This window comes from Vanellus vanellus (genome assembly GCF_965231255.1).
Source record: "Vanellus vanellus genome assembly, chromosome: 1".
Classification (NCBI taxonomy): Eukaryota; Metazoa; Chordata; class Aves; order Charadriiformes; family Charadriidae; genus Vanellus; species Vanellus vanellus.
This window is the reverse complement of record NC_138905.1, coordinates 72,474,203-72,497,494: the sequence shown is the minus strand read 5'-3', so window position 1 is coordinate 72,497,494 and position 23,292 is coordinate 72,474,203. Positions and strand designations below refer to the sequence as shown.

The 23,292-nt window shown below is 40.5% G+C and overlaps 1 protein-coding gene across 1 annotated transcript in view; it reads right to left on the bottom strand.

The window, feature by feature from the left end:
• Positions 1 to 23,292, bottom strand: part of PIK3C2G (phosphatidylinositol-4-phosphate 3-kinase catalytic subunit type 2 gamma) — a gene marked incomplete at its 5' end in the record, with an annotated part of 212,422 nt that overhangs the window by 20,853 nt on the left and 168,277 nt on the right. The window contains 3 exons of the mRNA XM_082496368.1: positions 2,241 to 2,335; positions 10,158 to 10,233; positions 18,594 to 18,702. Coding sequence (XP_082352494.1) covers positions 2,241 to 2,335; positions 10,158 to 10,233; positions 18,594 to 18,702 — 280 coding nt within the window. The remainder of the gene's footprint in view (positions 1 to 2,240; positions 2,336 to 10,157; positions 10,234 to 18,593; positions 18,703 to 23,292) is intronic.

Genomic DNA, 23,292 nt, shown 5'->3' with positions numbered 1-23,292 from the left:
ATAAAAGTTATTTACATGGATCAAAAGTCTCTATCACAATTCCTGTCAGCTCTGTGAAGCTACATTTGGGATTAATTTAAACCACTACAATTATTTTCACATCTGAACACATCATAAAATCTCTATAAAGAGATAAATTAAATGGGGAAGAGCAGCACAAAAATTATTTACTATAAATTATGAAATAAAACAAGATAGCAAAGTAATCTCTGCACAGATGAACCACTAAAATATAATTAGTGAGACTCTGCAAAAGACTGAATATACCTGAAATAGCTTTAACATGTCTTGAATAAGATATGATCTTGGCATACTTTTTAAATCCCTGCTCAGCTCAACCAAAAAAAAAAAAAAAAAAAGGAAGGAAGGAAAAAGAAAAGAGAGCACGTCAGAGAGATTGATCTATATGACTGGAAAGCTGAGAAGATTACTAATGGGATAAAGAACCTTTCTGTAATATGTTACTAGTGTGAAGGCAGTCCAGCATCACAGTACCCCAAAGCACTACTATTTCATATTTCAGATCAGATGATGATGGATGGATGGCCGGATGGAAGGAAGGAATCTGAAGCCCAGGATTTAAAAACCTCATTGCCTAAGTTAGACTGCTAAAATAATGACCTTATTTTCAAGTCATGAATCATTGTTAAGTCTTACTGAATTTGACTCCTACCACTTCTCTGCAAACTCACTAAAATGAATTTAAGTTATCCACATCCAAAAGCTAGACAATTACTTAATGTTGTATTGTCCCTTTACATAATGAAGTGAACTGAACCCTGGGTTTTATGTTTGCTGTACACAGCTATCTATGCTGCAATTTATTTTCCTTTAATTAAATAGCCGGAACTTCCTAAGTTAAACACTGTTACGAGACTATACACTTCAAATGATGGAAACAAGGAGAAAGACTCTTTCTGACACCTGTAACTCTGTTTGTGTGCAGCTCCACATCACCTGCCTGAACTCACAGTAACAGCATCAGCATAGCAATCACTTAAATATACCCCTCCCACCAACTAGAACTTTACCATAAGTTTATTAAAGTCGCTTAGCTTTAAAAAGCACAAAATAAAGAGGGTCTCATACTGTATCCTGAAGGTAAAGTTCGTATAAATTGGACCTGTCAGCAGAGGCTGCTCTCACCTGTCAAGGTGGTGCATAGGAAACAAAAGACAGGTCTTTCAGGACAGAGACCTATTGGATATTATAAACCAAAACGAGCGTGCTTGAATTGCAAATCAGAAGCCAGAGTGGCCAACAGAAAACAGTTGGAGCTATGTAAGCCTCATGTGTGTCATACAACTAATTAGACATTCACCCTCATTTTCTTATTGGCTGGTGCTCACATATGCTCCTCGGTGTGGCCCCGTTTAGGGAAAGTGATTGCAATCCAGTTTGGGATGGAGGCATCATCAGCATATGCAATGAGAACCCGCGACAGTTAATAAATACTTTAATCTCCTAGCTAAACAAAGATAGTGAAGGATCTCTTTGCCGCAGCCATTACTTGAGACTTGAGCAACGGGGAATTCAAGGGCACATCTAAGTGGCCGAATTCATTATGAAACAGCAGACACGCTACTTCAGCCGAGAGATCCCGCATGGCACCAGCTAGATCTCCCAAGGTATCCTCATCAGCCAATTTCGCCTGTCCTGTGCTGCGGGAGCGCTGCCAGCTTCCCCCTCTCATAGTCCGGCTCCAGCCCCCCGCAGCATTGACCGCTTAGCCTGGTGACAGAGCGCGTGTTACGGAGCTGAGCATCACCCCGCCAAACAACATGGCTTAAAATACACCACTTTTCCCTCCACCGAGCTCTTGCCTGTTCATAGACCAGCCATGCCGGCCTTGAAAGAAATGTATGGGTAATCAACTGATAACAGCAGGCTGACATCCTACAAAAAGTCATGCCGCTGCATGATGCCTTATGTCTGACTGGTACCAAAATGTGTCACAGCCGAAAGGGCCAAAATAGCCATCAACATTGTTTTTCTATATGGCCTGGAAAAGGCCATTACCAGCCATGAAGGAAACCCAGTTTCTGTATCAGTCCCGTACCTATAACCATATTGAGCAAGGTCAAAGGAAGAAAGCAAGCGTTAAATGATGACAGAACAGACCCGTCATTATTTTGAGTTAAAATTAGTTATTCCAGAAAGGGTGTTTGAGGATTAGTGTTTTCACAGTACTCTACAAATACAAGGACTTATGAGTTACAGATTATGATAAAAATACTTACAACGTTCCTCATGTGTTTCAACATTATTGTCAGACGGGTGCTCTCATAGGATATGACTAACTGTACTCCGGGCTTATGATCAGTTGACTGAGGACCTAAAAAAGGACAGATAGTTTGATTTTTTTAGTTCACAGCTCAGTGGGAGTACATCCGTAAAATATTGCAGTACACATGAACTAATGTATAAAAAGAACCTATTGCGTGCTTAAATCAGGGATGAAATTAGAAAACATGGATAAGGAGTGTGACAGAAGAAAGTGGTCTGACACGCAGCACTCATTTTCTTTCCTGTTTATACATTGACAGTGAGATTTTTTGTTTTCTAATTGCCATCAATCTGAATTTTAGTGGGAAGTTTATGCTTGTGTAACAAATAATTTGGGTGGGTTTTTTTGGCAATCATTGACAACACTAGTAAGTATTATTGCAATTCTTCTGTCTGGTTAAAAACATTGGATTATTTTTTTTTTTTCAGGTCCCAACAGAAAGAAAAAAAAAAAAAAGAAAAAAGAAAAAGGCAAATTTCCAGACCAGTTCCAAAACAACTGTTACGGAAACAACATCTATATCTAACATATATAAATTCTTCCTTCCTCATTCTGTATTTCTCCTGTTCCAGGCTGCTTTTCATGCAACCCATTGCTTTCATAGATTTTTCCACTAAGATGCGTTTACAGAGTTTGATTCTGTTCCCACTGAAAAAAACATTTTTCAGTTTCCAAGCAAGAATGATCAGCCTCATAGTGGGGAAAAAATGACTAAGCATATCCTCTTCCTTCTTTCTGCTGGAGGCATTGAGCCAGTTGTCTCCACTGCCAAAAAGGCATGTCCTTGAAGTTTGGTAAGTAACGTGGCTTACCTGCTCCACAGATAGAGCAGAGAAAATACAGATGGCTTTTACCACAGTACACCAGTTAAGGGTGAACATGGAAACGTCTCCTCGATATCTGCCTGACTTTCCTATTTTGCAGTGTTAAGCCTGAGCAGGGTGGACATGAGACATTTTGCACCACTTGGTCTGAGACCCGGAGTTCTCCCCACGTGGTCATCATCAGACAGTCCAGACACTGCCTGTGTCAACTAGCCTGGTTTTACTCATGCAAACAGGACTTCATTTAATTAGACCAAAGCTGTATTACAACCAGTATTATATATTTACTATACTTGGAAAAATAAGAACTCGATCCTGCTAACCTTACGACAAAACGGCAATCTCTCTTGAGCTGGGCTCTGCTCTGTCCGCCTCCCCGTCAAAGAAGTAGCTGACCTTGAGACCTCAGACAGCAGAAGTCCTGCTCCCCTGCACGCACGCTGGGATCTGCCACTGACACACCAGCCTTAAACCCACCGCAGGGTGACAGAATGACACGAGACGAAACAATAAAGTCGTAATTAATTCTTTAAATAGCCACATGGCTTTTAAGAAGTGGAAAGAATGAGCAAGGACGATGAGAATGAAAGAGCCACCATCACATGCGAGGCTTATGAACGAGCAAGACGAGAGTATCGGGAGCGCTCATCCTCAATAGCAGGCAGGATTCCCACGTCTTCCTTTCAGCCTCAGCAGACACCTGTGCACTCCCTGTCGCGCTCTTGCCCTCTCTTTTCCACACGTGTACCACAGCTGTTACAGCCACGGTTGTAAGAGCAAGAAATCGAAGTCCCTCTCCCCGGCCTTTACTCTGTTATTCAGCAGCAGAGGGGAAGGTATAACGAATAAACTACGTTGGCTGCATTTTTTCCAAAGAAACCGAATGTGTAATCTCTGGAGCGAACAGAGGCTAAAATAACTGCCAAGCAGATAGAACTACAGCGGTGTCATGTACTATTGACAGCCAGACAGCTGGCGCAATTGCCATTTATCCCAAGGAAAAGAATTCAAATGAATTAAAAATAACACAGTGCGTCCATACAACTGCCATAATATAATTTTTCTAGGCAGCCTGGATATCAACACTTCTGAGTTTCTGATGTTTGGATTGGAATTTTAGAATATGAAACCATCTCCAATTTCTTCCCTTTAGAGACAGCAAAAATACATTTTTAATCACATTCTAATTAGAGAAGGGCCTGAAACAGACTCTTGAAGAATTGAAATCTTATGAAGAAATCACTAAGCTGGGACTTAGAAGACTGAGGTGCAGTTCTTCATTTGTTATTCTCCTTTATGAACTTGGGCAAATCACAGCCAGACTGTACCTTACTTCATTTCTTGTTGTATGCAAATAAGGAGAGGGATGGATAAGGGATGAAAACTCCATGAACCAGATGATGCTGAGATTTTTCCAGGATAACAAAAAGCCCACAAAAATCGGTTCTTCCAGCCATCATGCAAAGCTATTTTACCGTATGTTTTTTAGGTTGTGGGTCCTTTTTCTTTTAAGTTGCAACCGGAAAGGTAGAATCCTAGACCACTAAACACAGTGCAAACACAAGGGTAGCTGTGTTTTAACATGAGGGCATAATTCACTTGTGGGGTTCTGTTAATTTTGTGAATTGCGGTGGGTCATCCTGAGCGGTTTAGCAAGAGCAACAGATTTCAGTGGCTAAATTACATCATTAGAATTCAGCTAAACACTGTACTTTTCCTCTCCTACCAGTACTACCAGTGCCTTTTTCTGCACTACTTAACTTTTATAGTGCAAGTGCTTATATCCAGTCAAGGAACTGCTCTATGGGAGTTGGCATTTTTATTTAGAAAAAAAAAAAATGCAAATAAGTTTCTAACCAAGCTGAAAATAATGAAAAACACGGGAGGGGAAAATGCATTTCTAATTGAGTATGTAAAACGAGGTCTGAAACGGACACTATGAGCACAGCTACTACTAAAATATTTGCTCTTACTATGTAATAAATGGAGTACTAATGGAAAAAATTAAAAAAGAGGAAGATAAAGAAAAACAGAGTGCAGGGAATCTGATAAACAAGGAATAAACTTCTATCGCTTATATTTCGTAATAAAAGACAGTTACTGTTGGCTACCCTCAGCTGTTATATTTTAGGTTTTCCCACATTCAGTGCTAAGTTATAACCTCTTTGAAGTCTAGGTGATTTTAGCTTAAAGTGATAATAAAATACACATACAATAATTACTTCCAGTCTATCCAGCTTGGGCAGATGGACTTGAGCTCAGGGCCTGCATTTTTAGGAACTGTCATGCTCTGCTTGCACTCCATTATAAGCAAAGACCAAATGCTGGTCTGTTGTAGATACAGGACAAAGCTCCACTGACTTCACCTGAAGCAAGATTTCCCTCCCAGGGATTGATTCTTTGCTCACTGGTGTGAATGCAAAAGCTGTCCAATATCAAACGAGGGCTCTGGGGTTCCGCTACCCGCGGACAGAATGGCACTCGTAATGTTTCTCTATATGACTCGTGCCTGTGTGTCCCAGCACTCTGCAGTGGAAGTCAGCCACCAACCTCTACTGCAGAAAAACCCAAACACTGTGCTAGTTTATAATCTCTTTCATTAAGGAACGCAAACACAAGAAAACTGGTGGGTCCTTTCTTCTCTTTGAATGACAAAATTAAGGCAATTAGCATTCAAATTTCTACTGAAGGTGTAACGATCTTCAGAGTAGTCAAGTATGCAGTTCTTTTCTTTATCTAGATGGCCTTTTCTAGCATGTTGGAAAACTACCAGCTCTATATTCTAGCATTTGTGCAGTGTTTTGATTAGCAGCATTTTAAAATAAGCTCTGCATTACATTTCGCACGATGCATGAGAAATATAAACAGTGAGGAAGATGCTACACAGAAGACTGACAAAACCAATAGGTTTTGTCAACCAACTATAATTTAGTAATATATTGCATTTTGCAGGTGGACTGCAAAGCAATGCGAAAACACTAATTAGCTAAGTGTCACAGCACTACGGTTAGGGATTTAAATATTATTGTGTTCTGCACCCTCAGATTTTTCTTTGACCTTTCTTCTTAGACCTTATGGCAGTTTCCCAGTATCTGAAGGGGGAATAGAAAAAAGCTGGAGAGGGACCTTTTAGAAGGGCATGTAGTGATAGGATGAGAGGTAATGGCTTCAAACTGGAGGAGGGTAGATTTAGAATAGATATTAGGAAGAAATTTTTCACTATGAGAGTGGTGAGGCACTGGAACAAATTGCCCTGGGAAGTTGTGGATGCCCCGTCCCTGGAAGTGTTCAAGGCCAGGCTGGATGGGGCTCTGAGCAACCTGGTCTAGTGGAAGGTGTCCCTGCCCATGGCAGGGGAGTTGGAACTAGAAGATCTTTAGGGTCCGTTCCAACCTAAACCATTCTATGATTCTTGGTGACAGCCTGTTTTGACATCTGGCACCAAAGGGTACTGGAACCTGGTTGGCTTTCCAGGGCCAGGGTTGAATGCCCCAAGCCAACCAGCTGCCTGCCTTAGCTACAGCTTGGGTTTATGAGCCTCCAATGTACCCAACGTCAGATAGTCAGCTGTAAATACATTAACTATCTCACTGGTTTCATCCCGCAAGCCAGCAAGAGGTGCTTACGGCCAGCAAAATAGCCTAAAGGCAACTGAAGTAGGAATGCAACTTGCGGCAAAAGCTTTACATCGAGAATAAGCAACTGCAGCAGATGGAAACACTACATAACATCAGCAAAATATCCAACTCTCCTGAGGGACTACTCGTGAGGACTGCGATTCTGCATGGGGAGGCGTACTGTATGATAGCCTTTTTGGAAAAGTCGGATCTTCCTTTAGAAGAACACAGAGCCAGTTTCTCTCCCGCACTAAATGGAGAGCAGCCCTGGAAATGAGTGGAGCACTAATGAACCATGCTAGAATTGGACCTGGGTTGTGCACTGTTATAACCAATGGCAAAGAGTTTGTGACTTCATACCTTTAGCAAAACAGTCTGAATTATTAATATTTTTAGGAGATATAAACTCAAGAGAAGGAAAATAAACAAGATTGATATCAAAATGCTTCTGATAGATTTTCTTTCTTCCTTTTTTTAAAGGATCTATATAAAAGGCTGTCTGTGAAATCATTCCTGATATCTGCTCCCAATCCCTTGTACTGAGCTCGGTATAATGAAATGCTGACAATATTCAATATAATTCAGAATTCACCCCACTGGGAGTACTGAATCAGTATTCATGTCAAAGTAAATTTAGCGCTGATTTTTAATCTCTTCATTGCTAGGAGCACAGTACAAATTCATAAATTTTAATTTTTATTTTACTTTAGTAAGTGTAATTACCTACAACATTTGTACATTAAAGCAGCGTAAGAGAAAGATGCTGTCTTGATCAAAATTCATAACCTGCTTCTATTGGGCATTCATTTCATTTTATATTGATCCTAACTAAGAGATAGATGATTTGCTTGCATAAAGGCTGAGAGAGAAATCACCAGATTCATGGAAAGCTACAATCCACATTAAACCTGAGTTATTCTTCAAAGCATGCAAAAATTAAAGCCCTTCTAAGCTCATAAAGCAATGAAAGCTGTGGGGGAAGGATGTATTCTTCTCACGGAAATTGCCTCTCTACTGCAGGCCCAGTGAACTTAATTCCTGTCCCAGACTGACTATGCCATTACTACAGGGCTTACATTCAAATCAAGAGCTTTTCAGGGCACCCTCAGGAAATAAGAGCCTCCATCGCCACTATGCTCTTCTCAACAACTCCTTGTTTGCTACCTGCCAGCTTGGCATGATCAGCCACCTCCTGCCTTAGCTGGACTTGCGTCTTCTCCTTCTTACAGGATGGATGATAATAGGGTACAGAACACCGTGCAGCAAAGATCCAAGTGAGCTCGCTAGGCTATGGCAGCAGCCTAACTCCAACAACAAGGGATGAAACACAGACTAACACATATGAAAATAATTTTTCAGGTGGGTAATTAGCATGTGCATGGCTGGTCTTCCTCTGATAGCTGAGCTAGCTCATTTAGAGCTAAGCTCACCTGCTTCCACAGTTCACTGCAATCAACTGTTGACCAGGTCCATTCCCTTCCTCGCTGACCAGAAGTGGTGGCATACCCAGAGCGACTCAGCCCTCCGGAGAACTCGGAGAACTTCTTGTTCTCTGTTTTTACAGAGTCTAAACTCATTAGGTCCTGATTTAGACCTTGTGTGCTACTGGGATTCTATCAATAACTGACAGCGATGAATTTCCCAGGCCAAAGGGCAGTGGGTTTGGAGTTTTGTTTTTCATTTTTATTATTGCGTTAAACAGAGGTTTTGCCCTGAGTGTAGAACTGAAGTGTCCAGACTGTAAAAGGCAGAGTTCCTGAGCAGGAAAAAAATAATCCTTCTGCAACCATACTGCTTGAGGCCAGAGACGCATTAATCTGCCCCGACCAGGCTGTGACCTTTACCACCACTAAATGAGTAGCAAACCAGCAGATTGGGTTACCTGTCACATAGCTTTCATAAAACGCCCACATTCTTACCTCAGTTTCTTTATTCTCTTCTCTGATTTTGATGTCATTGACAACAAAAATAAAGGGTTTACTTTTCAGACTATATTGGCTTGGGACACCACTGTAGGAATTAGGAGGCTGTAATTTATTTCTCAACTTTGTTACAGACTCAGTTCGTGCTTTTGCATAAAGACTTTTACACCCAGATTCTCTGAAATAAATATTAGTGAAAATACCTAAATATCAGTGAAATGTCAATATCTTTCCAAAGACCTGGGACTTTAACTCCCTTATGTCTCAGCTCACTCTCACATGTCTGTATCTTTGGTTAGTCTACAGAGGGAGGCATCCCATGGACCCAGACTACATGTTACGTTTAAACTCTGGTTTGGATTTACTGTGACAAGATTTAGCCTTGTATATTCCTATCACCTAGGACACCTTTGCATTATCTCCTCGTTCCTTTGTAAAAGTTAGAGCAACCATTAGTAATTTCCAATAGTCATAATGGATTTAATATGATAATGGCATGCCCTAATCAAATAAACTCTACACAGGGGGAATCTTCCAAAGGCTGAGAAGCCAGGATGGGATTGATTTTGTTCTGATGGATTAAAAAAAAAAGTCCCAGCAAAAGAGATAATGAAGCCCCTGTCTGCAGAGAGATTAAATTAACTTAATGGACATGCAAACTAAATATGCAGAGATACTTGCACTCCTTTCTGACATGTGGATAACTGGTGATCTTGGAAAATATCCTATCACTTGGAGCACATACCAACTAGCTGAATTGTTGTGCTGCGGAGTGCAGCTGCAGGCTTCTTTATGAGATTTTATTTTGCCTAAAAACTGACTATGAAAGATTATTTTCAGTGCAGAACTACTGCAGTGGAAGACAATAAACATTCACAGTTTACATTTTATGGTTTATCCTTTGGCTCTTAATGCTGTAATGCCGGAGATTAGATTAAATTAGGTGCCGGACAGAAGAGGGAAATAGGTTAAGTATTTAGATAGGATAAGGGAACAATGCAGAACCTCATTTAGTAAGAAGTGAATTACCAGTATCATTAATAATGTATGCTTAGGCATTAACATAATGTTCTGTTATTTACCTGCTCCACTCATTGTGAAAATGACTTTAGAAGTCATCCCTAATTTTCTTCGCTTGTCCAAGCACACATTGTGCTTTGTCATGACTCAGATCCTTTCCTCCAGATTCTTCTCTGAAGGTGTTGTTTTGTAAAACAAGAAACCTGCCGCCACAGTTTGTGTAAATAAAACTTTGACTTTGCATATAAGTATGTTTATTCAGAAAGAAATGAAGCCAGGCTGAGGAGAATATATCAAAGCAAAAGAAAGCTACGGGTCACATTAGTAACTCATTTTCAGAGTCCTTGAGAAATCAGGAATTATTTGTTGGAATCTTCAAAAAAAAAAAAAGCCACCTAAGCACTTTAGACTCACCTTTGCATTATTATATTTAATATTATTAAAGAAGTCCTTCTTAGAAAACAATTAAGATTGGTATTCCACATACCTAAGGCCACAGATGATGAATCGTCTGCCAGTGTATTTTTGGACCAATTCAGGAAGAAGCTGAGTACAAGCTCGTTCTGAAAGAAAATAAAAATACTTTAGGGAATATCATGTTGTGCTCTGTTCCTTAAATTATTCCCCTCTAAGCAGATTGCTGATAAGTTTATAATGTATATATTAGAGTTACCAATAAAGGGGAGCCTTTTCCCCTCTGATCATGGGCAAGGACCCCAGGGAATGATTTCTATTCAGGCCCTGGGAACACAAAGGTGCCTCTCACCCCTGACTCAGGATGCTGCATACGGTGCCTACCTGGCCCCTTTCTGTCAACACGCTTCCGCACAGCAATGTGCCACGTGGGCCACAGATTTGCATTCTTGCTTGATCTCCAGTGTCTCGAGATATGTATTAGCAGCTGCAACTACTTTTACAGAGCAGCCCATCTGTGAAACAAATGCGGGAGAACATCTTTTCTGTGTATTGTGTAGTCAGCATGAAATTCGCCCTTGGCACAGGACCGACCCCGAGCATCTGACCTCATGTGTGCCTCCCCGGGGCTCAGATATTGTGCATACCTCCCTCACATGGCAGTTTAATGGACACTCACGCTGAAAAGCTCCATACAGAGTTAACTCCTACCAGAAACCAACAGGGAGCGGAAAGGGATGATCATATTTCGCCATCCTGTTTAAAAGAGTAATCCACCTTATGTACTGCACTATAACTTTTATTTTTATGTACTGACCTGTACTGCTCTAGTGAACATATATAACAGGTAGTTACATTCAGCTATAGAGAATTAAAACAATAAACCAAATCCCCCGATTTGAGTATTGTGCAAGGCAATAAAAACGTGAATTCTGAAATGGACTCTTATGATTCTGAATCAAAGGTGGACAGTAATTGCATTTTATTAGCTTTTTCATAAAGCCGTATTTCAGAATGGCCATTCTTTAAGACGGTTAGAATTGCTACATTCACACTGATGTTACTTGGACTGACACTGTAATGAATGGGTAGAAGAAGAGACTTTTCAGATTCTAGCATTAAAATGTCACCATTGTTTTTTTCCAGGCCACGGAAAATAATGTCTCTTATCAGCAAGATGTACTTCATGTAGCATTTGTCTTGTTTCAATTTGACAAGATGTGGCATGATTTGTGCAAGGAAGAAAGAAAGGGAAGAGTTTAGTGACAAACGCAGCTAGTGAGGAGTTAACATGCGGTTACAGCAGATAGAGGAACAAGATGCATATGTCCAGCATAGAGATAAGATTTAGCAATCTGGATTTATTTTAGCAGTTGCCTTTTATTTTTCATTCTACTTTTTGGTATTTTTCCTCCCACACTGATATTTTGAAGAAAAACTGGGGGGGGGGGGGGGGGGGGGGGGGAGGGGGTGGAGGAGGATAAACCAACAGAATTATTTTCCTTGATTTGAATGACAAATCCTTAAGCTATTAGCAGTGGACTGCCAATATACCTGTCTGTTCCGAGCATGACTAATTATTCTCTCATCTCATGAAGTTAGCTTACAAAGGGAAGCCCATACACCTGCTTCAGTTTCCAGTAGCTTTAAACAGCCGAATTATTCCCTGTGGGACCTCCATTTGCTCTTTCAGCACAAGTCCCAAGTGTAGGAAATCTCAAGGGTTGAAAGAGTACATTTTTGGCAGCTCAGCCTTTATTTGACAGCATGAAAATAAGCAGAGAAACCTAAGTAGCCCTTCGAGTTCAAAGATCTTGAGAGAAGTGGGCAGGAGGTGGAAGGAAGGATATACTAACTGGCTTGAAAGAGAAATAAAAAATTCCACACTGAGCAGCCTGGTGTTCTGCTTCCTTTCCACTTACTCTTTCAGCAACAAATGGAAAAATATGAACAGAGAGGTTTGTAAACAGGAGGTGCAAAGATTGTTTCAGGTGATAGTTCCAAATTCTCATTTCTAAAGGAGACAACTCTCGGAAAAAAAAAATGACTTTTGGCTTAAGCACAGAAGTGGAATCCGTGCAGATCTTACATAAGGCATGAACACGACAGGCATATACACTGCTGGTGCCACAGCACTGATTTCAAAGCTTTCCCTGTCCGTGTGTCCACTGTACTCAACAGGTATTGAAGCATACGGGGAAGCAGCAAGGCTAATGTTGGCAAATGGAACAGAAAACCACAACTGAACAGGTCATGTTGCAGCGGCAGATGTTGCAGTCTATCCAGGGCAAAGTGCTTCAAGAGCAATGGGGGAGATCTCCTCCGTGTTTGTGGCAATAAGCAATAAGCAATTTGCACGCTGTTATTCATAAGACAGCAATTTCTCCCTGAACTGTGTTAATTTGCCTGCTGCAGGAGTCCACTGTTTAGTTTTCCACCAGCAAAGCGTGTAAGTACCTTCTTAAGTTCACCCTTTGTCAGCAGACCACCAAAGCACAAACTGAACATTCAGGTGATTCCTAAATCAACTGGACCCCTGTCAATGAGATTGAAGTATATGCTTATAGTTAAGCATGCATCTAATTACAACGCTAAATAGAAACAGCACATCAGAACTTTGAACTTATATATGATCAAAAGCACGTTGTATTTAGGTGGACAGAGTTCACTTCTGAACAAGCCATTGTTGTTACAAAGATGTGACCGTAGGTGGGAATCTCATAGACCCTGCGACAGTCTTGGCAGACAGGCAGGCACTGAGGATGACCACAAGCACTCACCTATCCCTTTTTCCCCCTGGAAGTCTTACCTTTGAATCAGTAAGTGGAAATGCCCTAAAATACTGCCCATTTAGGGATTTTTAGGAAATCCTCCTATCATTTGTCTAACCGTTCTTACCTAATAAGACAACAATCTTCAAGAAGTATTGTTGCTATATTTCCAGGTCAGTCGATAACATTAGCCTACTGGGGAGCAGCGAGGTATGTATGGGTGCATCAGCATGTGTCTGGCTAGAACCCACACATGACCTTTTTCCAGCCATTAAACCCAAAAGGGACAAATTCCACCTTCACTTACAGTAGGGTACAACTGAAATAAGCAATTTCAGTGGCATCGGGGGAGACGGCACAGCCCTGCACCCCTGTAGCACGGTAGGATTTGTCTACTGCTCTCCATCAGAGGCTAACTAAAAAGTACTCTGCTGTTAGTGAAACACAGCCATATTTCAAGCCAGATTTAATTTCTTAAGCAAGAAAAGCAGCCTCTCCACTGCTTTCAGCTTTCTTTTCAGCTGTGTTAGAGTAGATTTGGGGCAGAGAACACCCATGCGCCTGTTATACTTTAACACGATGGAGAATCAGCAGGAAAGAAAGAAACCAGAAAAAGCTGACCTTGCTGCAGCTATTATAACTTCAGGAAAGGACAGCAGAAAAGAGAGAACTTTGAACCCTCCCCATTTTGGCTCTGCTGGACGCCTTGCAGCGGGACTACGGAAGTGGTGGGAGTTTAAGGGACCCACATACCTCGGGTGCACTTTGTATCACCACGTTATGTACCTCCATATGGGCACTGCGGGAGCTATTTTCTCATCTCTGCAAGTCCCAGGTAGCACCAGTGAATAAAATAGAAATGAAATATGGGAAGCTCTTATCAAACTTGATTACTTCTATAGCGTAAAACATTAGTCACTCTAGAACTATGCTGTGGTCCTGGTTCTCACTGTATGCTTGAAAATGAGCGAACGTAATTTACAATCATTTCCATTTACATCCTCTTTAAAACCCTTTTATACAGCCTATAAGTCACCATAAAGCTGTTTATAGAACATATCCATAGCTGATACACTCTCACTGTTTGCTTACCTGCTTGCACTAGGTTTATCTTTGGCCTCAAAGTCCTTAGTTAATCTGGATACTCAGAAATTTTTTAGAGAGTCAAAACCCAATATACCTCATTTCGTTTTATTGTTATCCTACTGTGCACCTGCGCTTACTATTATGTTTGCCGACGCCTCCCACCATGATAAACGAACCCCCTAAAACATCCAAGCCCACTGAACTTGTAGACAAGAACAATCTATGTGAAAGATGTGGGACAAATAACACGTTTATTTAAGGCGATGCAGTTTTGCAACATCAGTACGTACATCTAGTGTCTGAGCGGTGTTATCAATAGCAACATCTGCAAATTAAATGCCACTTCTTTTAAATGATGAGAGATGGGAAGATTATCCACGGAATGTTACTAGCTGGCTGATGGTACCAAATGCACACGGCTGCTTTATAAAACATTGCTTTAGAGTCAGTTTTAGATTTTTCACTTGTAATGCCCAAGCCAGGTGCAAGTTGTCTTTTCAAGATAAGAATGAAGACATTCAGGTTTGTGAATGCTGCTGTTTGACACTAGAGCCAAGAGCAGACTAAATTAATGGAGCCTTACCTTGCTTTTGTATCCCCAGGGAGTGTACAACCTTCCTACAACACAGCAGTAAAATGACGAGCCACTAGGGCAGCCCTAATTTATATGACAGATTATGAGATTTGGGCTGCAATCCCCATTCAGCCCATCACTCAGCTGGAGTTAAGAGCGAAATACAGAAAAATGCAAAAGTGGCCAGCAGCAGCTGCCTTTTGTCACAGATTTGATTTATACTTTGAAAATGTGCATTTTTTCTTCCTCCATGTTACCAAGCTTCAATTTTTTGTTTCTTGATGCTTCACCTGCTATTGGTGGCACCACTTGGTTGTTTTGCCATTTAATGAAGCAAAACTCCAGGAGTCTAAACGTTGTTGAGTATGTTGCCTCGCTGATCTAGAAGACCCAGGCACCCAAGGCATTTCAACGCATGCAGCTGATGAGCCGGTCGGCAATGGCTAAATATTCTTAAGGCGCGATCACGTATATTGATTTGGGAGGAGTAGAATGAAACTAAAGAAGGCGCTGAAAGCTGGTTTTGGTCCTGTCCTAAATGACTTAATATGGCAATGAAGGTGCATCAACTTTGGCATTTTAGTGACAGAAGTAAAGAATATAGCTTGTTGTTCGTGTATATAGTCTGGTGACGTAGCTGTTTATGACTGAGTGTTAACCTAGGAAAAGCACTCCTATTCTAGGCAACTCTTCAATGAATGTCTAAGAGGAAGTCAATGAATGAGGCTTATGCTCAAAATAAACCACAGACTTAAAAAAAATGCTTTGAATAGGGACGGGCATGAACACATTTAAGAATTAAACTGGCCCAACAGCAAATATCTGCAGCAGATGATGTTTCTGCATTTATTTGGTCTGATACTAAAATACAGAGACAGAGAAAGGTGGCTTGAAGTTTCTATTTTTTAAAGAAGGGTTTAAAGAAACATTTAATTCTATTTGAGCTACAGTGCAAATGAGAAGGCAGCTATTTTCCACCTCTCCTCCTCCGTTCAAACCATTTAGCAGAAAAGGTTAGTGACGTTCTGACCTACTCTTAATTATAACACAATTTTCATAATCAGAACTTAGTCTGGACTAAAAAGCATGCACTTAAGGCATGACTGAGGAAGGACTTTGGATATAATCCAATTATTTCTTTATTTCTAGGATTTTTAATTACTTAATTGGCAGATCCAAGCGTGTAGTCAGTCCTGTGTGGACTGGACTAAATTTTTCAGAGCTGAGAACGGTGTCTAGTCAATCAGGGTAATGCGTTTACAGTGATAGCAAGGGTATTTTATAACGAAATAAAAGCTCTTCTCTCCATCTCAGCCAAAACTCCAGCATATCGTACAGATACAATACAGCTATGATACCGTAGAGGTACAATTCGGCAGAAATAAATGACTGTGTCAAGAAAGTAAAGGGAACCCTGTTCTACAGGCATCTGCTCTTACAAGATTTCTTCACAAATTTCTGAATTATTTATTCTTACATAGTTTTACGAGTTCATAGGAATCACAGTGTGGTAATGCTTGAGAACAGACAACTCACTCAACGGTTTCGGTCAGGCTCCCAAGCAATTTGAGATAAAGGACAAATTTGACTGCAAAGTTGTCCAAGGCACGAAAAGAGACAAAATAATTGTATTTATTTTTATCAAGAAAGCCTCCTAGTCCGGCTTTCTACTCAGAGGAAAACCAAGAAAACACCATGACGCTTTTAAAAGAGTCACACCAAAGGGAAAAGTGAAAAAGAAGCCTTCAGCTGGGAATACAAAGGAAATTACCCACTGACCGGTCTCCTTGTTCTAAGTGGGTCAGAACACGTCAGTATTTTCTAAATTTCTCACATCTCCCAGCTGGAGAACTATAATGAAGTAAAAATAATGATTCAATGTTTATAGAGTATCAATAACTTGAAAGGTTATAATCTAGAATTGCAGGTTAGCTGCATGGTGGTAAGCAAGATGATGCCCCGCATGCAATAGCACTTTGCAGATGGAAACAATCTGCTCATTAACCTGTTTATTATTGCACCCTCCAAGTCCAGCACCCCAGTAGCTGTGCAGCCCTCTTGGGCACAAAATTGTTTTCTTCTCCGTATGGTTCAGCACTATGGGCTGTGCCAGACTGGAACAGTTTTCAGGCTCTGCATAGTCCAACATGTCTGAATAGCCCTACTGGGCTGGTTCAGAGCCACACCAGCATATGTCCCCAAGCAGATCTGTCCAGAGTTCCCTCTGAATACTCTATTTACGGTTGTATCCCAGTGTCCCAGCAGCAACCAACTCCATGGGTGTGTGCTGCAGGACCATAAAGGGAGGAGGAAAGGCATTAGGAAGCCCATTGCAAGGCAGCATGCTCTTGCTGGTTACTAACCCATTCACAGACCATGGAGCAGGAGGGAGATGAGAGCTTCTGCGCGTGACCGAGAAATGGTTTTATTATCATCCTAGGGCTTTAAGCAGTCTAAATTTTCAGCTGTAGATTAGGCTTCTACACAGCGGTGCTTGGCCCAAATTGAAAATCCATGTACCTTCCAGCAGCCCAGAGCACAGCAGAAGACACAGAGCTCTTCATTTCTAGGTCATTGGCTTATATCAGTTTTTCCTCAGCTGTGACCAAAAGGCGCTAATGTAAAATAAACTCACAACCCTAATGCGAGTGACAGGAATTGCACAACAATTAACCCCAGCTTGTGCAGTTTATTTGGCAAGGTCAGTCAAGGGAGCCACCCACCCAAGTCAGCTGTCTGTACCGAATTAAGTGTAACTCTGTGAGACAGGTATTATCTATGCTCTTTGGAAATCTTCTCAATTTCAACTCAGGGCACAGGATTTATATTCTTATTAATAAGAAAACTCCCGTTTGTTTTACATGTGGACAATTTCCTCTTTAATCTCCATTACACGGTCACAGCTGGGAAAGTTATATGGTTAGGCCACCAACATTTTGCTCCTCCTGCAAGATGTTTGAAATTTTGGAAAAAAATCATCCTGTCACACCTTCTTTTGGCATCCCAGACTGCCCACCCTATTAAACCGAACCAGCCCCAGTTTGTGCTATGGCCCTGAGGCCACGGGACATGACACGGCTCGCCTGGCTGAGGCCCAAGCTCTGCTAGAGAACGTGCCAAGAGTGAGACAGCAGGGTCAACGCACGAGCTCATGCCTTGGCTCCCTTGAATTTACTAGCCTCTACGTAAGCCGAGGATCAAATGTAAAACATTGTGGGTTTTTTCCTGCCTGTCTGACAGCTTTCCTGACAATGGCTGGTTGCTGGAAGATGCCTCTTTCTCTCAGACCCTGGTGTCACTATCACCAATTGACCATTCAACTTCTGAAGTGACACAGCGGAACGATGTGACATCTTCCCAGAGTGCATGGGGCCTGTGAGTTGCTCTTGGCCCTGGCTTTTACGATGCTGAGGTGCATAAGGCTTTATTGTGGGCCAGGCAATGAAGAGACAGTGTTTGTTACCATTTCAACTTTCCGTTTCAGAATGGGAGGAGAACATCAAATCTCAGAAAACAATAATGAATAAAAAAAAAATGAGAAAACACCAATTTTAATGGACACAATGTATCATTCTGATAATGCTGAAACATTTTGGTTTTGGTCTTATGTTTGCAAAACAATTTCTTCTACATGTTAACTAAATTTTGAAATAAAGAGTATTTCTGGGCTGAAAGAACGGATCTTTTCATTTAAAAACTGTGAAAATCAGGCTTTTCAATATTTCAAAGCTTACTCTTTTTTTAGACATTACATTCTTCAGAACCTACTCCTTACTGTCAAAAATTCAGTGAATCACTACTTTTGGATGGCAGCAAAGGAAGAGAAGTTTTTTTGCAAAATGCCTGCCAGGTCTAATAAACTATTTTTCATTCATTCCTGTCTTTGTCTTAAGTTCTGAGGAATGCTACAATGGTTCCATCTCAAAACGGCTGCATTAGAGACGTGTCATTTATGTCTTTTTTTTTTTGTTGTTGTTGTTTTTTTTTTTCAAATGAGGCCATGGAGAGCTTCCTGAAGCTTTTGGTACAATGCTACTACAAGTTACATGCAAATAAAATAAATACTGGAAGTACTCACATTAGCCAGTTTCCTAGATCCACTTAATAGCTGCTTCAGATAGAGATTCAAATCCTTCACTCTTTTATGTTCAACATCTGTAAAAGGTAAATGCCACGAGTGGGGAAACCTGAAAAAGAATATTCATAAGTATAACACTTATAGAATCATAGTATGGTTTAGGTTGGAAAGGGACCTTGAAGATCATCAGAGTTCCAACCCCCCTGCCATAGGCAGGATACTCATACTGTATTTGTGAAAATATTTCCAGCTCTACTTAGCAGAAGAAAGTTAACACTTTCTAAGAGGTTTTGCAGGTAGGGGAACAGATGAGTGCAGTGTCCAGAGGACTGTTTACCCTCTGACTCTGGTTCTTCCAACAATTTGCTGATACTCTGTTTCATACAATACCCCCCTTTTCTGTTTAAGTAACTAAAATAAAATAAAATAAAATAAAAGTTAAAAAACCCTAAAAGGCACTTATTTGTATTTTATGATCTCTAAATACCTCTAAAAAATCGGCCTTTTCTGATCCCAGGAAAACATTACCCTCCTCATTTTTTTGCACTGTGCACAGCACAACCGGTCTCTGACCTCAGCCCAGGGCTCACTCACGCTGTACAAACCCTTACCACAACACCAAAGCCTTACAGCAACAATGTGACAATTTATGAATATATCATTGCTTGCTTTTTTACCTCAGCTATTTCAGGTGTAGATAAGTTTTTCAGAGCAGGTCCCTGATCCCATTTGTAATTTCAGGTGCTAGTATAATAAAAGTAATATATGTAAACAAATGATCATCACAGTAACAAAATCAATCCCGACCAAAGCAATAACAATAATAATAGTAATGTCCTTGCTGAATTTTCATTAAGATGAATTTCATTTCAGTTTAGTAAATAAACTGTATATGCATAGAATGGCCTCATGCCAATTTTCAAATGCTTTGGTGATTGAAAATGCCAGAACCCCACATTTCTTTTACTTGAATCTTTTTTGCGTTTTGGAGACAACGCATATTAGATCAGGCAAAAGGTTAGATTTTTAACAATACACATAATCAATTTATATTAACCTTGCCCTGACAGGGACTATTTCTCTCTCAAGTTGAAGGAGCATTAGAAAAGCTATCTCTGCTAAATTGCGTGTAATGGGGTTGGCTAATATGGATTGCTAATATTGGGATTCATAACTAATATTGTGCTTTACGTCCTCTATGTGATATGGAAAGGTAGAAGTTTTGATCTGGTTGTATTTCATGTTACACCACTACTGTAAATAGCTAACCGTGTCTTGTTCACAAAGCTCCATTTTTCCGGTACAACCTTGTTTATCCGCTAGATCTCAAGAGATATATCTGAAGGCTTCAGATAAATGAGTAAGGAGCCCTCTAGCAGCGCAATACACTGAAAACAGACACTTGGCCCGCCTTTTGCGAGGCAGCTGGTCAGATCCTACTCTGAACAGGTTTTACCCAATTCCACAGCTCAGCGATAAGATGTCATCAGCTTTTCAAAGGCCAGCCAAATAGCAGCACATGGAGCACTGGATTCCTGTCCCCAGAGAGGAACACTGGCCAGCTTTGCAAACCACCCGGCTGTAAAAACAGCAAATAGCAGCCTCACCCAGTGAAAGTAAAACGACTGAAGAAGATTAAGGCACAGTTTTTGTTACCAAGAGAGTCAATGTAATTAGATTTCTATGAACTGTAATTAGACCTGTTGGGTTGGGCTTTTTTTAAGCTTGTTTTGTAGCAGAAGGCCTTTTATGAAGATAATACTGATTAATAAAATATTGTCATTCTTTTTGGGAGAGGACAAATTTTTACCCATCTCGTATAATACTTCTGCGGAGGAACTCAGCACTGGTATAACTTAGTCTGCAATTAAAACAGCAAGGGGGCAGGATGACAGAAGCATATTGTACGTACGTGTGACCTTTTGATTATTTTTGCCTGTAGCACTGAAAGATCGGGGCTCAGTTAGGCAACGCGCAAGTGAATAGTAAAAGGCGATTCTTGCCTCATGGAATTGCAGCGGCAGGACACACAATGGGGAGGGGGAAGTGATATGACCCAGGATCATGACATGTACGAGCTACACAGATAAAAATAGAGCCCAGGCCATTTGGCACACATAGACAGCCTGTGAAAGTTTTGGGTTCCTCCGGGGCACAGAAAGGACTCCTTTCAAAAGATGGTAGGGAGGATCTGTTTGGAAGCAGCTTAAAATTAATTAGACTGTGTAACATAAAGAGAGGACTCTGGCTGTAAAATGTAAGCCCTCAGAAGATGCATCCTAAGCACAGTGGCCAAACAGAGGACAGAGAAACTGCTGATTGATGGCACCAATAACTCTGCTGCGGTGAAGGACAATATGAACCTTGTGGTAGCACTGAACACTTTAAAAGGCCTTCATGCTTTTGCTGAATTGCGCCTATGGCTGAAACTGACTTTGCACTTGCGAACACGCTTGCATTAGAAATGGTTAACTCCCCAATCCTTTTGATTTTGAGCTCTGCATCTACCTTAAGTAGATCAGAAAAAATATAAACTTGGGCCACACACAGACATCCTACTTATTAGCTTGAAGAACATTCTGTGCATAAATTCCTTCACCTAAATGTTTTGTTGGGGGAAAAGATTTTTGGCCTTTTAAAATACAATAATTAACCGCAATTAATACTCTGCCTGAAACCAAATAAGTGGGAAGGTGCTAGAGCGCAAGGGCTTGCTTGGGGCAGCTGCACTTTGACTTATAAATACGGGCTGAATGTTTACGTGTCAATAGCAAGATTTCAGATGCTGAGAACCCTGAGCTTTTGCCATTAGTTTCTCGTGATATAGCCACTGTTTAGCACTTGAATGACGCAGACTCACACTGCATTATCTCCTGCTAATGAAACATGAAGATATACAATTTCAGGAATCAATACAAAGAAATAACCAAGTCCTTTCTGTTAGCAGTTCCAATTGTTCTAGTAATAGTAGACATTTTAATTTTAAATCATACATTTTCAAAACCATTTTGTGGTTACATTACGGAACAAGGCTTTTTCTTTCCTTTGAAGCATTGGGCATGGGCCAGAGTTTGAGCTTTGTAACACACAGACAGACTAATGGTCTGATATGGTATGGCAGCTGCAGTGATAACTGCCTATAAAGAAATAATTAGGTTTGTTATTATTAGAATAGAATCTGGAATACATGAAAAGTCTCAAACTGACAAAGTTCTGTTAGAAAACAACCCAAAACTTTAGCATTAAAGAACATACATACAAAGAAACATCATAAAATGAATTACTTTTAACACAGTCTTGCGGAAAGATCATACAGTGACAGGTTACTGCTGGGACTGAATTACGGCACTAAAGCTCTGGAAGTCTTAGTCACAGGCTCAGTATACACAGATTAACCCTCTGTGAGTTCTGAAACTCTTTTTTGCAGTGAAAATGGTGTGAGGGATTTTATTAAAGCTTTATATTTCTCTAAAAAAATGGCTAGTACTATTTTTGAAATTCACTACAGAGTTTCTGAGGCTTATGTGTTTCTAAAGAGAAAGATAATTTCCTGCAAAGGGCCATGCTCACCGCAGGAAAAAAGCATAAATAGGAACTTGTTAAATATTTTAGTTTACAACCGAATAGTTAGTGTGCAAATACGTCCAAATCAAAACCACGACTCAAGCACTTTCAGTATTTAGTGAAATTCCAGTTCTCACCAACTGCTGCTAACCAGTTCACATCAGCCAGTCACAGTGAGTCAAACTGGAGTCCAGTAAAATCCCCTCAGGTAGGAGAAAGATTCTCTAGAATTAACTAACCTAAAGCCATTTAACTGAATGCCTCTCACAAACTCGGGGGAATATCAAATTTGGATCTGAAATTCATGGACTTTATTTTTTTAAGTCAAAACCACGTTGTTTGTGGCTATTTACTTCAGGTCAAACATCAAAGACCTTTCTATTTTTCAAGCATATCACTTGAAGCTCAGCTTGGTTCAAGCAAACTGCTGGTGGTTTTGGCCAGCTTTATGCTTTATTGTAGACTGAGCTCGAAGAGGGGCTTCTATCGGGTGAGTCAGCATGACTGTTTAAAAGAGGACTACTTTGTTCTCAATGGTGTATGCAGCACAATGTATACGATATTTGTACAATACATAACTTCATTTGTATTACCAAAGCCATGGACAATCATTACGTTATGCAAAGCTGTTTTGCATATGACAGAAATAAACTGTGGGACTCGCTGTCCCAGGAAACTGTGAAGAAATAACATTCAGAAAATGAAAAGCAGGAATAGACATGCACATGGATAAAAAGTAATATTCAGACTTATTGCAACTAATGACAGCATATTTTTCAAGAGATATTAAACGGAATCATGTGAGGCACAAAGTATCGGGTTTTGGGGCGAGGACAATACATAAGATTATTCCATATTTCTCAGCTAGGGAGCACGTGCATCCTTTAGTAAAAAGGTTGATCACGCCCGTCAATGTCAGAGATTGGCTTGTTTCTGTTCTGACCCAGTGTGAACATTCCTACACTGCTTTAATATATGGATTTTTCTATGAGTTTTGATCAGCATCATGCAGAGAATAAAAACCCTAAAAGGCCCTATCGTGCCTTTAATGAAGTCAATACCACTTACCCTTTGATTTCAGGAAAAGCTGTGTCAAGGCCCAAGCTGTTCCCCCCTTCTCCCGTTAAAAAAAGAA